This window comes from Microcaecilia unicolor, chromosome 2 (genome assembly GCF_901765095.1).
Source record: "Microcaecilia unicolor chromosome 2, aMicUni1.1, whole genome shotgun sequence".
Taxonomy (NCBI): Eukaryota; Metazoa; Chordata; class Amphibia; order Gymnophiona; family Siphonopidae; genus Microcaecilia; species Microcaecilia unicolor.
This window is the reverse complement of record NC_044032.1, coordinates 443,400,097-443,414,361: the sequence shown is the minus strand read 5'-3', so window position 1 is coordinate 443,414,361 and position 14,265 is coordinate 443,400,097. Positions and strand designations below refer to the sequence as shown.

Genomic DNA, 14,265 nt, shown 5'->3' with positions numbered 1-14,265 from the left:
CTGTGGGTGCTGTGTCAGCATTAGTGCACTGGCACCTCATTGGTGATTCTGGCAGGGATCGCCAAGCCCCTCCAGCTGAAGATGTCCTCTGCCTGAGCCCCTTGTGCTGTCTGAGCAGTGAGGAATTGGCAGTGTGCTTCCAGCCACTGATGACAGCATCCTTTGAGAATGCTCAAGGTATACTGAGCATGTGCGGAAAGTGCCAGCATCAGCAGCTGGAAGCATACTATCAACTTCCCCACTGCTCAGATGGCGTAAGGGGCTTGGGCAGAGGATATCTTCAGCTGGTGGGTCTTGGGCACATCCAACAGCCAAGGTATTACTTTTAATGGGGCGGGGGGGGGGGGGGGGGGGGAGGGAGAGGGGCAGTGGGCACAGAGGAAATGTATGGGCCCACCCAGAAATAGACTTCTGGTTGTGCTACTGAAATAAAATGGGGAAGATAACAACTTGAGTTAGTTTATTTATTTGCTGCATTTGTATCCCAGATTTTCCCACCTATTTGCAGGCTTAATGTGGCTTACATTATGTTGCAATGGCAATCACATTAACGGAATAAAAGTTCAAAGTATACTTCAAGTAAGGTGCATAAGAAAATCAGGTAAAACTAGAAGTAGATAAATAGATGATTCATAACATAAATGAAAGTAGGACAAGATATAATGTTCAATAATGAGAATGTGATTAAAGCAATCAAATTTGGAGAGTACAATAAAGTCAGTTCTGGTGTAGTTTAGGAGCTAATTCATTATGGTTCTGTCTCTCAGGGCTGACCAATGGCAGATAGTAACCCTTCACACAACCATAAAGAACAGTAGGGAACAATGAAGAGGAAAGAGAATGAAAAAAAAAAAATTCAAAGGAATATGCCTTTGAATGAGTTACATTTATCCAGTCGGTCCAGTCGCTCCAGTTGGAGTTGAAGTACAAGTCTTTGCAGCTCAGTCGGAAATGATTAAAGCTCACTTTGAATTTGGTCTCTCCATCATTTATCATCGAAATGTTCTGAAATAAAGCACAGTATGTAAGTGCAATGTAATTCTTTCTCTGTTATGAGAGAGGAAACCTTCAAGATGTGATGAACCTTTCCTTGGAATAGAAGCCTAACACAGAAAGTTGGTAAGAGTTGAATTAGCTGTGTGACTTCATTTCTGGCAATGTGCTGCTTCATCTTCTAGGAACGAGAAGCAATTTGTAATAACCAGAGGTTACAGTCCTCAACTAGTCCCTTCCGGGTGTTCCCTTCTGATGAATTTCTACTCTAGTAAGGTTGACCGTTCATAATACATTTTTTGCTATTTTATGGCCGACTATAAATGAGCATTAATCCTCATTTCAATTTTTATTGAGGTAATTAGGCCACTGCAGTAAGGACTAAAACTTACGCTACAATGTGAAAAGTAAAGCGTGTAGCCTGCTAAGCATCCTCTATTTATTTATTTAGATGTGCTCACACCTTCTTCAGTAGTACCCGGAACATGTATTTCAGTCAACATTCTTTACACTTGTCACCTCACCCAGGTCAAACAGCTAATGCAGACCCATGCTTGTTCCACTGAATGCACAGAAATCCAGTTATGTGTTTCCAAAGTCGTGTTAGTCCACTTTTAAAGGTAATCAATAGAAATAAAACAAAACATAGAAAAGAAAATAAGATGATACCTTTTTTGTTGGACTAACAATACATTTTTTATTAGCTTTCAAAGGTAACCTCCCCTTCTTCAGATCAGAGAAGAAGGGTTATCTTCAAAAGCTAATGAAAAAAAATGTATTGTTAGTAATGTATAGTTACTTATTTATGGCATTTTATCCCACATTAAACATGAATTAGGGTGTTTTGTGGCTCTACATGAGAATTGTGATGATATGATCCCTTGTTTCATATTGTTGATGGTCTGCATTTTCCGTATGGGTGGTATATTGGTGTATTAGGTTCTGCCCAGTGTAATATTTATGGTACAGTAAGGTTCTGAGTGTGTTTTTGCACAAAGTTGTGCATAGTGTTTTGCAGCTGAGCGATTGTGCTTAGAATATGCTTTGAGCAACCACTTTATTCTTTGACATATGATACATATCTAATATCTAAATTTAATAAAAGGTATTAATTGTGACTTTTTATTTATTTATTTTTTTCTGTGTGTTATCAGACAATTATGGATTTAAGCTCCACCCCCGGCCCTACCCCTAACCCCGCCCCCTTTAGCCTCCCCAAACAGTTGGGCCACCGACCGCCTATGATAACAACCTTGCATACCATCAGGCAAAATCAGCCAGTATCTATCTGTTCAGGTTGGCTTGGGTGAAGTGGCAGTGCTGGATGCCTTATGAGTTAAACCTTCATGACAACTTGTTTTAATTCCTGTTTTTGATTTTAAACCACCAACATGTGCCCTGGCCTGATCAGTGGTCTAAGTACATCATTGTAATAAATAAATAAGAACATAAGAATAGCCATACTGAATGAGACCAATGGTCCATCTAGGCCAGTATCCTGCTTCCAACTGTGGCCAATTCAGGTCACAAGCACCTGGCAAAATCCCCAAGTGTAGCAAGATTCCATCCTACCAATCCCCAGTGATAAATAGTGACTTTCTCCATGTCTATCTTAATAGCAGATTATGGACCTTTCCTCCAGGAACTTGTCCAAGCCTTTTTTTTTTTAAATCAAGATAATCTAAATGCTACAACATCCTTGGGCAAGGAGTTCCAGAACTTAACTACTCGATGAGTGAAAAAATATTTTCTTCTATTTTAAAAGTATTACTATGCAACTTCATGGAGAGTCTCCTAGTCTTTGTACTTTTTGAAAGAGTAAACAATCAATTAATGTTTATCCATTCTGCTGCACTCAGCCGTCTCTTCTCCAAGCTGAAGAGCTCTAACCTCTTAAGACTTTCCTTGTATGAGAAGAGGAGTTCCATCCAAATACAATCCAACTGGACAAAAAGCAGTGTGCTAGAGCAAAAAAAGTAACCTAATACCAAAGAAACTGCTCTGGCAAAAAATCAACTAGTCGGTGTTTATTTGAAAAAAATGGAGAAAAAAGCCCCCAGAAACCGTAGGCCAATCGCCTGAAGGTTTTGAGCGTGGTTAAAGGTGATCTTACATCGGCTTATAACACACGCTACAGTTCGATCATTGGGCCAAAAAACTCCATTTAAAAAAGGGGCTCAAAAGAATTTTTAATCGCCTCAATACTGTGTGATACTTATTTTGTTTATCAATCACACAGTATTGAGGCGATTAAAAATTCTTTTGAGCCCCTTTTTTAAATGGAGTTTTTTGGCCCAATGATCGAACTGTAGCGTGTGTTATAAGCCGATGTAAGATCACCTTTAACCACGCTCAAAACCTTCAGGCGATTGGCCTACGGTTTCTGAGGGCTTTTTTCTCCATTTTTTTCAAATAAACACCGACTAGTTGATTTTTTGCCAGAGCGGTTTCTTTGGTAAGAGGAGTTCCATCCCCTTAATCATTTGGTCGCATACAATGTGTCCCCTCCCCAAGAAAGATCCAGATTCTGAATGGCAGACTAAAGAGTTATTATGGCCTAGCAAATATTTCAGCTCATGCCCAATCTCAGTGTTGTGCCTCTAGAACAGTTGTTCTCAACTCAGTCCTTGGGTCACACCTATCTGGTCAGGTTTTTAGGATACTCACAATAAATATGCATGAGGTAAAAGTGCATACAGTGGAGGTAGTGCATGCAAATTTATCTAATGAGTATTCATTGTGGATATCCTGAAAATCTGGCTGGCTGAGTGTGTCCAAGGACTGGATTGAGAACCCCTGTTCTAGAGGTCACACCCACCTTGTATAATCTGCACTTTGGATATGAGGCCCTGGGAGCCAATTGCAGCTAAAGAAATTGTTCTATTTGCCGTCACGACTGACAGGTAATGTTAATGTTGATTATTGTGTATAATGTATTATTAATCAGGCCTTTAGTTACATTTGAGATAAACTGGGTCATTAAAGGGGTAACTGCAAAAATCACCTATGTGTGAAGACAACAAAAGCACCTCTTTACAGCCAATTATCTAAAGACACGTGGAGGGGCATAATCGAAAGGGATGCCCAAGTTTTGCTGAGGACTTCCTCGCAAACAGCCCAGTGGAGGGGCAGGGAAACCCGTATTATCAAAACAAGATGGACGTCCATCTTTCGTTTCTATAATACGGTCGGGGCTGCCCAAATCTTGAAATGTAGGTCGTCCTTAGAGATGGTCGTCCCTAGACTTGGTCGTTTCTGATTTTCAGCGATAATGGAAACCAAGGACGTCCATCTCAGAAACGACCAAATGTAAGCCCTTTGGTCATGGGAGGAGCCAGCATTCATAGTGCACTGGTCCCCCTGACATGCCAGGACACCAACCAGGCACCCTAGGGGGGCACTGCAGTGGACTTCATAAATTGCTCCCAGGTACATAGCTCCCTTACCTTGTGTGCTGAGCCCCCCCAACCCCCCAAAACCAACTACCCACAACTGTACACCACTACCAAGCCCTTACGGGTGAAGGGGGGCACCTAGATGTGGGTACAGTGGGTTTGTAGTGGGTTTTGGAGGGCTCACATTTACCACCAGAAGTGTAACAGGTGGGGGGGGATGGGCCTGGGTCCACCTGCCTGAAGTGCACTGTACCCACTAAAACTGCTCCAGGGACCTGCATACTGCTGTGATGAACCTGAGTATGACATTTGAGGCTGGCACAAAACATTTTTAAAGATACATTTTCAGGGTGGGAGGGGGTTAATGACCACTGGGGGAGTAAGGGGAAGTGATCAGTCATCTGGTCAGTTCGGCACCTATTTGTGGCTTGGTCGTAAGAAAAACAGGACCAGGTAAAGTCATCCAAGTGCTCGTCAGGGACGCCCTTTTTTTCCATTATGGGTCGAGGACGCACATGTGTTAGGCACGCCCAAGTCCTGCCTTCGCTACGCCTCCGACACGCCCCCATGAACTTTGGTCATCCCCACGACAGAGAGCAGTTGGGAACGCCCAAAATCGGCTTTTGATTATGCCGATTTGGGCAACCCTGTGTGGACGCCTATCTTTCCGATTTGCAGGAGATAGATTTATATACCAAGGAGGTTGGAATGCAAATCTATCTAGTGCCTATTCATTGTGGATATCCTGAAAACCTGACTGACTGGGTGTGCCCTGAGGACTGGGTTGAGAAGTGCTGTCATAGAATATTTACTAGCATAAAAGTATATGCCATGATTTCATGTTGGGGTGTGCATGAGTGGGGTTTGGGTGGAGAATGGGCAGATCACACAAATATACATGTAAAAAAATACAGCATAATATATAGTATATGTACATTCCAACTCAACTGGGTGTGGGCATTTGAATCAGCCATCGGGCTGGTGTAATTGTTCATGCCAGGGTTGCCGAGACACACAGCTGGGCTGTGCTGCCCCCCCCCCCCCCCGCCCACTACTACTTAGCATTTCTATAGCGCTACAAAGCGTACGCAGCGCTGCACAAACATAGAAGAAAGACAGTCCCTGCTCAAAGAGCTTACAATCTAGTAGACAAAAAATAAAGCAAACAAATCAATTAATGTGTAGAGAAAAGAGGAGAGGAGGGTAGGTGAAGGGAAGTGGATGCAAGTGGTTACGAGTCAAAAGCAATGTTAAAGAGGTGGGCTATCAATCTAGATTTAAAGATGGTCAAGGATGGGGCAAGACGTAGGGGCTCAGGAAGTCTATTCCAGGCATAGGGCGCAGCAAGACAGAAGGAGCGAAGTCTGGAGTTGGCAGTAGCAGAGAAGGGAACAGATAAGAAGGATTTATCCATAGAGCGGAGTGCACGGGAAGGGGTGTAGGGAAGGATGAGTGTGGAGAGATACTGGGGAGCAGCAGAGTGAGTACATTTATAGGTTAGTAGAAGAAGTGTGAACAGGATGCGAAAACGGATAGGGAGGGGTAGTATGAGTAAAGCGACCCTGGCGGAAGACGAGACGGGCAGCAGAGTTTTGAACCGACTGGAGAGGGGAGAGGTGACTAAGTGGGAGGCCAGAAAGAAGCAGATTGCAGTAGTCCAAACGAGAGGTGACAAGGGTGTGGATGAGGGTTTTGGTAGAGTGTTCAGAAAGAAAGAAGCGGATTTTACGGATGTTGTAAAGAAAGAAACGACAGGTCTTGGCGGTCTGCTGGATATGAGCAGAGAAGGAGAGAGAAGAGTCAAAGATAACCCCAAGGTTTCGAGCTGAGGAGACAGGGAGAATGAGAGAGCCATCAACAGAAATGGAAAACGGGGGGAGCGGGGAGCGGGGAGCGGGGAGGTGGGTTGGGGGGGGGGGGGAAATGAGAAGCTCAGTTTTGGTCATATTTAATTTCAGGTGGCATTGAGACATCCAGACAGCAGTGTTAGACAAGCATGCTGAAACTTTGGTTTGGATGCAAGGTGAGATATCAGGGGTAGAAAGGTAGATTTGGGAGTCATCAACATAGAGATGGTAGGAAAAGCCATGGGATGAGATTAATGAACCAAGGGAAGAAATGTAGATAGAAAAGAGGAGGGGCCCAAGAACAGATCCCTGAGGTACGCCGATAGGCAGAGGGATAGAAGTAGAAGAGGATCCACCAGAGTGAACACTAAAGGTGCGGAGGGAGGGGTAGGAAGAGAACCAGGAAAGGACAGAGCCCTGGAATCCAAGTGAGGACAGGGTATCAAGAAGCATGCTGTGATCAACAGTGTCAAAAGCAGCGGAAAGATCAAGAAGAATGAGGATGGAATATTGACCTCTGGATTTAGCCAGTAATAGGTCATTGGAGACTTTAGTAAGCGCAGTTTCGGTTGAGTGGAGAGGGTGAAAACCAGATTGTAGGGGGTCAAGAATAGCATATGAGGAGAGAAAATCAAGGCAGCGGCGGTGAACAGCACGCTCAAGTAATTTGGAGAGAAAGGGAAGGAGGGAGATGGGTCGGTAATTAAAAGGACAAGTAGGGTCGAGTGAAGGCTTCTTAAGGAGAGGTGTGACCACAGCATGTTTAAAGGCAGCAGGGACAGTCGCAGTAGAAAGTGAGAGGTTGAGAATGTGACAGATAAAAGGAATAAGAGCAGGAGAGATGGCATTAAGAAGGTGGGTGGGAATGGGATCAGAGGAACAGGTGGTACATTTTGAGGAAGAAAGGAGAAGTGTAGTTTCCTCAATAGTAACTTCAGGAAAGGAGGAAAGGGAATGAGGGGAAGGAGAGAGAGGGGAACGGACTAGTGGAGGGAGAGGTGGTGAGGTAGAGAATGCAAGGTTTATCTTTTGAACCTTGTCGTGAAAGAATTCAGCAAGTGTCTGAGGAGATAATGAAGGGGGAGTTGGGGGAGGGGGCACCTTGAGGAGAGAGTTCAATGTGGTGAAGAGAAGTCGAGGGTTAGAGCCAAGAGAGTTAGTCAGTTGGATATAATAATCCTGTTTGGCGTGTAAAAGAGCAGATTGGAAAGAGGTCAGCATGAACTTAAAGTGTAAGAAATCAGCAAGGGCCCGAGATTTCCACCAGAAGCGTTCGGCGGAGCAGGTACAGGAACGTAGGTAGCGGATATTAGAAGTCAGCCAAGGTTGGGGTTTTGTACGCCTTATAGGGCGGGTCATCAAAGGTGCAAGAGTGTCTAAAGCAGATGATAGAATATTGTTGTAAGAAGAAACAGCCTCGTTGACAGATGTGGATGGTGCCACAGTCGAGAGGAGGTTTGAAACATGGGAGGGAGGAGATTTAAATGTGAAAGTTATAAGATGGTGATCAGAGAGGGGAAGATCAGAGGCAAGGAAACTAGAGGGTGAACAGTTGGAGGAGAAGATAAAATAAAGACAGTGACCATTTTGATGAGTGGGGGAGGTGGAGCATAGTTGGAGATTAAAGGAGGATGTTAAAGCGAGTAACTTGGAAATATAAGAGTTAAAAGGATCATTAGCAGGAATATTAAAGTCACCAAGGATGAGACAGGGGGAGGAAGGATCATGGAAGAAGGCAAGCCAGGCATCAAAGTCACTGAGAAAGGATGAAAGGGACTTATCAGGGGGACGATAAATGATCGCTATTCAAAGAGGCAGAGGAGAGAAAAGGCGGATAGAGTGGACTTCAAAGGAGGAAAAACAGTGAGATTGAGGTGGAAGAAGGGGTTGAAATCTGGAGGAGGGAGAGATAAGTAATCCAACACCACCCCCGCGGCCAGCAGGGCGAGGAATATGTGAAAAAATATAACCGCCATGGCAGAGGGCTGCGACTGAAGCAGAGTCATCAGGGCAGAGCCAGGTTTCTGTTATGGCGAGCAAATGGAGGTGACGTGAGATAAAGAGGTCATGAACATATGGGAGTTTGTTGCAGATAGAGTGGGCATTCCAAAGGGCGCAAGAGAAAGGCAGAGAAGAGGAAGGGAGTAGAGGAATAGTGATGAGGTTAGAGAGGTTAGAGAGGCCACCTTTAAATCTAGACTGAAAGCCCACTTCTTTAACATTGCTTTTGACTCGTAACCACTTGTAACCACTCGCCTCCACCTACCCTCCTCTCTTCCTTCCCGTTCACATTAATTGATTTGATTTGCTTACTTTATTTATTTTTTGTCTATTAGATTGTAAGCTCTTTGAGCAGGGACTGTCTTTCTTCTATGTTTGTGCAGCGCTGCGTATGCCTTGTAGCGCTATAGAAATGCTAAATAGTAGTAGTAGTAGGTCACGGTAAGATCTGTAACCTCTCTAACCTCATCACTATTCCTCTACTCCCCTCCTCTTCTCTGCCCTTCTCTTGCGCCCTTTGGAATGCCTGGGCCAACATGCTGTGCCCCCCCCCCATTCAGACCACCGACCCCCATCTGCCCCTTACCTTCCTGTGTCTGACTCAAGGAGGTTTGATGGTCTGACTGCTCCTTCTTCAGTCTGTCTTTCTCCTGCTCCTGTGTGCTGGGACCCAGATGATTGCATTAACATGATAACCCAGGTTATCACATTAATACAATCATCCAGGTCCTGGCACACAGAAGCAGGAGAAAGTCAGACCCAGAAGCAAGCAGGCAGGCAGACAGGAAGAAGCTTGCTGGCACCAGACCCCCTCCCTTGGAGGATGGGCCTGGGGAATTTTGCCCCCCCCCCCCCCCCACAGCCCTGGTTCATGCCAAATTTGTGACCTGGATTGGTCGCTGTTGGAAACAGGATGCTGGGCTTGATGGACCTTTGGTCTGTCCCAGTATGACAATACTTATGTACTTATGAACTTATGCCTTACTAGTAAGTGTGTTTTTGGCCATGTGCTAGTATTCTATAAAGAAATGTAGGTGTCTCCTTTTCTTTACAGAATAAGCTTGAGACAGGTGCCCTAGCCAGAAACTTTAATAGGTGCCCTGTTATAGAATTGCTGCCAATACTTTCCTAACTCCTGGGGAAAGAACCCTATATATTCTATACTGTCCTGCTGATAGTGTCATGGCTCCCTAGCAAATGATGTACGACCACCCCTCACCCCAATCTTCTTTTTATAATGTTTTATTCATGAAAGAAAATGGAACAGAAGTATTAATTAGATACTGAGCGCAGCTAGATTTCAAGCTCTTTGGATGGCTATTAGGAGATCCCTTTCTCCAAGATTCAATCATATTACTTCAGCAGCACACCCAGCCCTAGGCATGTAGGAATAAACACTCTTCAGATTGCATTGGTGGCAGAAATGACTTTTCAAATTGTCTTCCAAACCACTGAAAAGGAGAACTGAGTAGAAAACACAGTAGAACAGAAGAAGCAGAAGTTTCATCATTCATTTACCTTCCTGTAGTTCATGGACCGCACCTGATTATGTTGCTCAACTCGGAACTGCAGGGGAAAGAAGGAATGAGGTTTTGTCCATGAAGATGGGTATTCCCACGTGACATAGTAATCCTTTCCTTCCTTCTGAACTGTCACATTCTGAGGATGATCAGGCTTAACTGGGGGGCAAAAAACAAAAGCATAAATGCACCAAGTGTATGGTAAGCAAGGAATTAAGAGGGAATACAGCATACGAAAGCAACCAACCAACCAAACAAACAAACAAACAAAGCAAACACTGGGCCTTCAGGATTGAGAAAAATGTAGTCCTTTATTTATGATGAAGACCCGACACGGGCCGTGTTTCGGCGTATAAACGCCTGCATCAGGGGTCAAAGGACTCCTATAGGTCAGCTAATTGACTAGTGAACAAGGATGTGGAATGAACAATCAGGATATATTTCCCGCTGTTTGACCAGCTCGTTTGTAGAAAGCCTTCAGCCACGTAAACCGCCAAAAGTCCTTTGACCTCCTGATGCAGGCGTTTATACGCCAAAACACGGCCCGTGTCGGGTCTTCATCAAAAAGCAAGGAATTAACACATGGTATCTGCTGATATGAGCAACATATACATAGTAAAGAGGCAAATCCTTTAAGCAAGAGCATATACTTAATATACAGCTGCAGAAACAAAAACACATTTACAAAGAGAAGTGCACTGGGAGGCAGATAACATTAGAGCATACAGGCAACACATCACAAGAATGTAAAAACATTCTTATGTAAAATATTTGGGGCTGTGCTGGAGTGGGAACTGAGCATGTGCGAGAAATCCCGACGTCAGCAGCTGGAGGCAAGCCGCAGCAGCACAAGGAGGTGAGTGGCTTGGACCCCAAATTTCTTTGGCTGGCGGGCGTCAGCATCCCCACCAGACTTTTAATGGGGTGCTGCAGGTTTGCAGGGGGCCTGAGCCCAAAGTGGGGGGAGCCCAGGCCCTATACCACTGGCTAGGGAGGCATCTCGCTTGCAACTTTATGGCCATGTGATGCAGAAAAGTGTTACACAGAGAGGATAATGCTGCACAAATCCTTTTGCACACAGCATATTAAAACGAACAGTAATGAGGCTATTAGCTTTGGCCCCAATACAAAGAAGCATGCGCAGAAGACCTTAAGGTGAGCACAACGCTAGAAACTGATCACCAGGTCTGAAGAAGTGCAGCCGGGTCTCAGAGGATTTAATGCCAAGTTTTTCTTTTTGTTCTGAGCATAACAGTACCTGCCACTTTTCAGACGGAAGGGAGGGGACAGTTCTATGCACATGTATCTGTGGAATGTTGTTCTGCACATAAATATTGTCATCACAAACATTTTGTGTGAAAGAAATTTTTGCAAGGCTGATATTTATCCACAAAAAAATATTCCAGCACACGCGCAGATCTGTGCCGACACTTTCATTTACTTGAATGTGTGCTCTCTACTTGGATGTGTGCTTTCAGCGCAGAACCGTATAAGTATGTGTCTGGTAGGCTTACTCTGATTAGTGTATAAGTTGTGTATGCTTCAAATTTGCATATCATTAGCTTACTGCACCAACAGGCAAAACTTTAATGTCATTACATTTACGTTAGAAGCCATGCACTCAGCCATCGGTACACTGCTCTAATATGCTGTTTTCTGCATCACTCTATTACCGTTCACTTCCTATTTGTTAATGTAAGGAGAATCTGAGTGTAAAGATTCCCCAGGCTATAAATGACATGACATATCCACACACCGTCGAATGTTTATAAGCCTTAGATGAAGCAGCACTTGAAGTGATGATGCAAATCTCTGGAAAGTCTTTGAGGCAGTGACAGAAAAAGAAAGAATTCATACCTATTTTCCGGAAAAGCATGAACTTGGACTCGAAGACATAAATGAAAGGGTCCAAAGCCTCCAGTGTCACCTTCAGGGTCTGGTAAACATCCTCAAAAGGGCAAAATGTTACATTTGGGAGATCAAAAGTCACTGTCATTTGATCTGTTTCTTTAGCCAGTACGTAGACCCAGTCATAGTCCTTAAAGCCCCTGAAAGAGAAAAAGACCTATAGTTTTAGGTTATGGTTGGACATATACAAGGACATTATCCTCAAAGAAATATTCTGATCCAGGAGTTCAAGGTATGAAATACCTTACCATCCCCTCACAATATGCATTATAAAGACAACAATTTGGTAGGTGTACAACCGGAAAACTGAAGAAATCTGCTAATTAACCTCAGCCCAAAAGTGTCTCCTTGCATGGTATCTTAAGGGTACTCTCTATTGGTATGTTTGTAGGGATCCTGCTATGCCTTAGAAGAGAGATTGTTCAAGGCCTATAAAGGTTTAGATCAGTGACTACAGAGTAGGACAAGTGCCCACCAAAAGGAGAGGGAACTGTAACTGTAAAGAGTTGGGTTTTAGAGACATGTTCTTGATTTTGGCTGTCTAAGTCACTATATCCCAGTGTCTCTTTTGGAAGAAGTCAGAGAATGAAGAAGCCACTATTTGGCAAGATGAAGAAGCAGAGTTATTAATCCTACTGGGTAATTGTGGTTCTGGGAGAAGAATCAAACCAGGCACAGTGGGACTTGACCAACTTTTTCTTCATGACGTGGGCAGAGAAGATGAGTGAGAGGAGAATCTGGTGTGTGTTGCAATCCACACCATTATGTTTCTGATTATCAGACTATTTTGGGTTTTGCCACATAACTTTTTCTAGTGTTGAACAAATCAGAAGTCTGTGGATAATTTTTAGAAGTGAATGAGACAAGCCTGTAGCCCTTAACGCTAAGCCCCCCCCCCCCCCCCCCCAGCATCTGTTTGTCCCACCCAAGGAATTCCTTCCAGATGCTGAAGAAGCAGTAATTGTTGCATCCTCTAAAGATGGACCCCCTTTGCCCTAATCTCTCTCTACCAAAAATAAAAAGGGGGTTCCATGTTCTTTTTATGGTAAACGTTTGTTGTGTCATACCCAAGAATCTTGATATTGCTGCACGAGTCCAGTTAACAACTACTTCTGCAAAGCTCATCTGTGCTGCACATTAGAACCAAATAAAAACATTCTCTAATTGTTAAAACTACAATAAGTTTGCTTAGTGATGCACTCCAGTTTCTTATCAAAAAACTCTTTGCCAGCTTTGCTCCACATGGGAATATATTCTTTCCATTAAATAAAATTATCAAGTGGTGCCAGGATCCCCCTTCAGCACTTCATCAGTGTTAGTTCTTGAGCTGGTCAGTCAAGATGGCACAGAAATAACATCACAGGACATCAATACCCATAGAACAAAGTTTGATGTAGTAAAACCATCATGGTACTCACTCTCTCTCGATTTTAGCTCTGACAAGTGCTGGCAAGACTAACTGGTCATTAATGTTCCAGGTGCAGTGCAAGGTGCTATTGACGTATGAGTTTGTGTGACATTCAATCCCTGAAGGTTCACCTACAAGACAGAGCAACAGTTGTACTAGGGGTGGAAAATACACCTCTACGAACAGAGAGGATTAACATTGGGAATAGGCTGTCATCAAGATATATTTCATGTCTTTGAATGCTGTTAAAACCTGAAAATGAGCAGAAGAAAATATGAACATGCATTTTTCATTTGGGGGGGGGGGGGGGGGGGGAAGGTACACTTTCTGATACAGTATGCACTCTTTTCCTGCTAGTGAACCATTGTGCATGTGCATGCTATCAGGAAAGGAGCATGCACTGTTTTAAGAGTGTGCACGTTTTCCCTAAGAATGTGCCTTCTTTCAAAAGAGTGCACACTTAGGGATTTTGTATGGGTCACCTAAAGTTAGGTGCTCAATTTTGCACAAAGTAATTGACTTAATTGGTGATAATAAGTGATATTAACAATCACTTAATTGGCAGTCATTAGGAGTTTTGCACAGATCTGCCCTATACCCTACACTATTTAAAAAAATATAGATAGATAGATAGATAGATAGATAGATAGATAGATAGATAGATAGATAGATAGATAGATAGATAGATAGAAATTTGTTTTCTGCATATATTGGTCAAGTTTTGACAAAGTTATGCTAAAAAAAAGCTTTGTATAATTTTTTTTTCTGAAAAATGGTCTTATTAGTATCATGTGTCCCTTGGTTCTACTTTAACACAGCACCTTCCTTCTGTCCCTCTCTGTGTGTCTGGGCATGCATACGCTGTGGCAGTGTTTCATTCCTGTTCTATGGACACAGCCCTCCTTTACATGCAAGGAAAAGCACAAAGTGTTTCTGTGATCCCAGGGGTAATCTTTCCATTTCCCTTGACTATCCAGAGCATATAGCATGTATTCCCTGGGGTTTGCTGTGCAAGGAAAGACAAGCTCCCAGTGGGAGATGTAATTGTATGTGTGCTTTCCTTTCTAATTTTCAACCCAGGGCAGACATTCTGGTGAAGAGAATGACATGGGGATGGGGAGCCAAGGTAACAGTACAGCTTGGAGAAGAATTACCGCAGATGTGGGAACAAAATGCTTTAATGCCCCACAGGA

At 43.6% G+C, this 14,265-nt stretch overlaps 1 protein-coding gene across 2 annotated transcripts in view; it reads right to left on the bottom strand.

Annotated features, from left to right (window-relative positions):
- LOC115462542 (interleukin-12 subunit beta-like) overlaps window positions 1-14,265 on the bottom strand; it is a 66,320-nt gene that overhangs the window by 678 nt on the left and 51,377 nt on the right. For both annotated transcript variants that reach the window (XM_030192538.1, XM_030192537.1), the window contains 4 exons: window positions 13,083-13,203; window positions 11,614-11,804; window positions 9,755-9,915; window positions 886-1,005 (listed from right to left, as the gene is read on the bottom strand). In XM_030192538.1, the coding sequence (XP_030048398.1) occupies window positions 886-1,005; window positions 9,755-9,915; window positions 11,614-11,804; window positions 13,083-13,203 (593 nt within the window). The remainder of the gene's footprint in view (window positions 1-885; window positions 1,006-9,754; window positions 9,916-11,613; window positions 11,805-13,082; window positions 13,204-14,265) is intronic.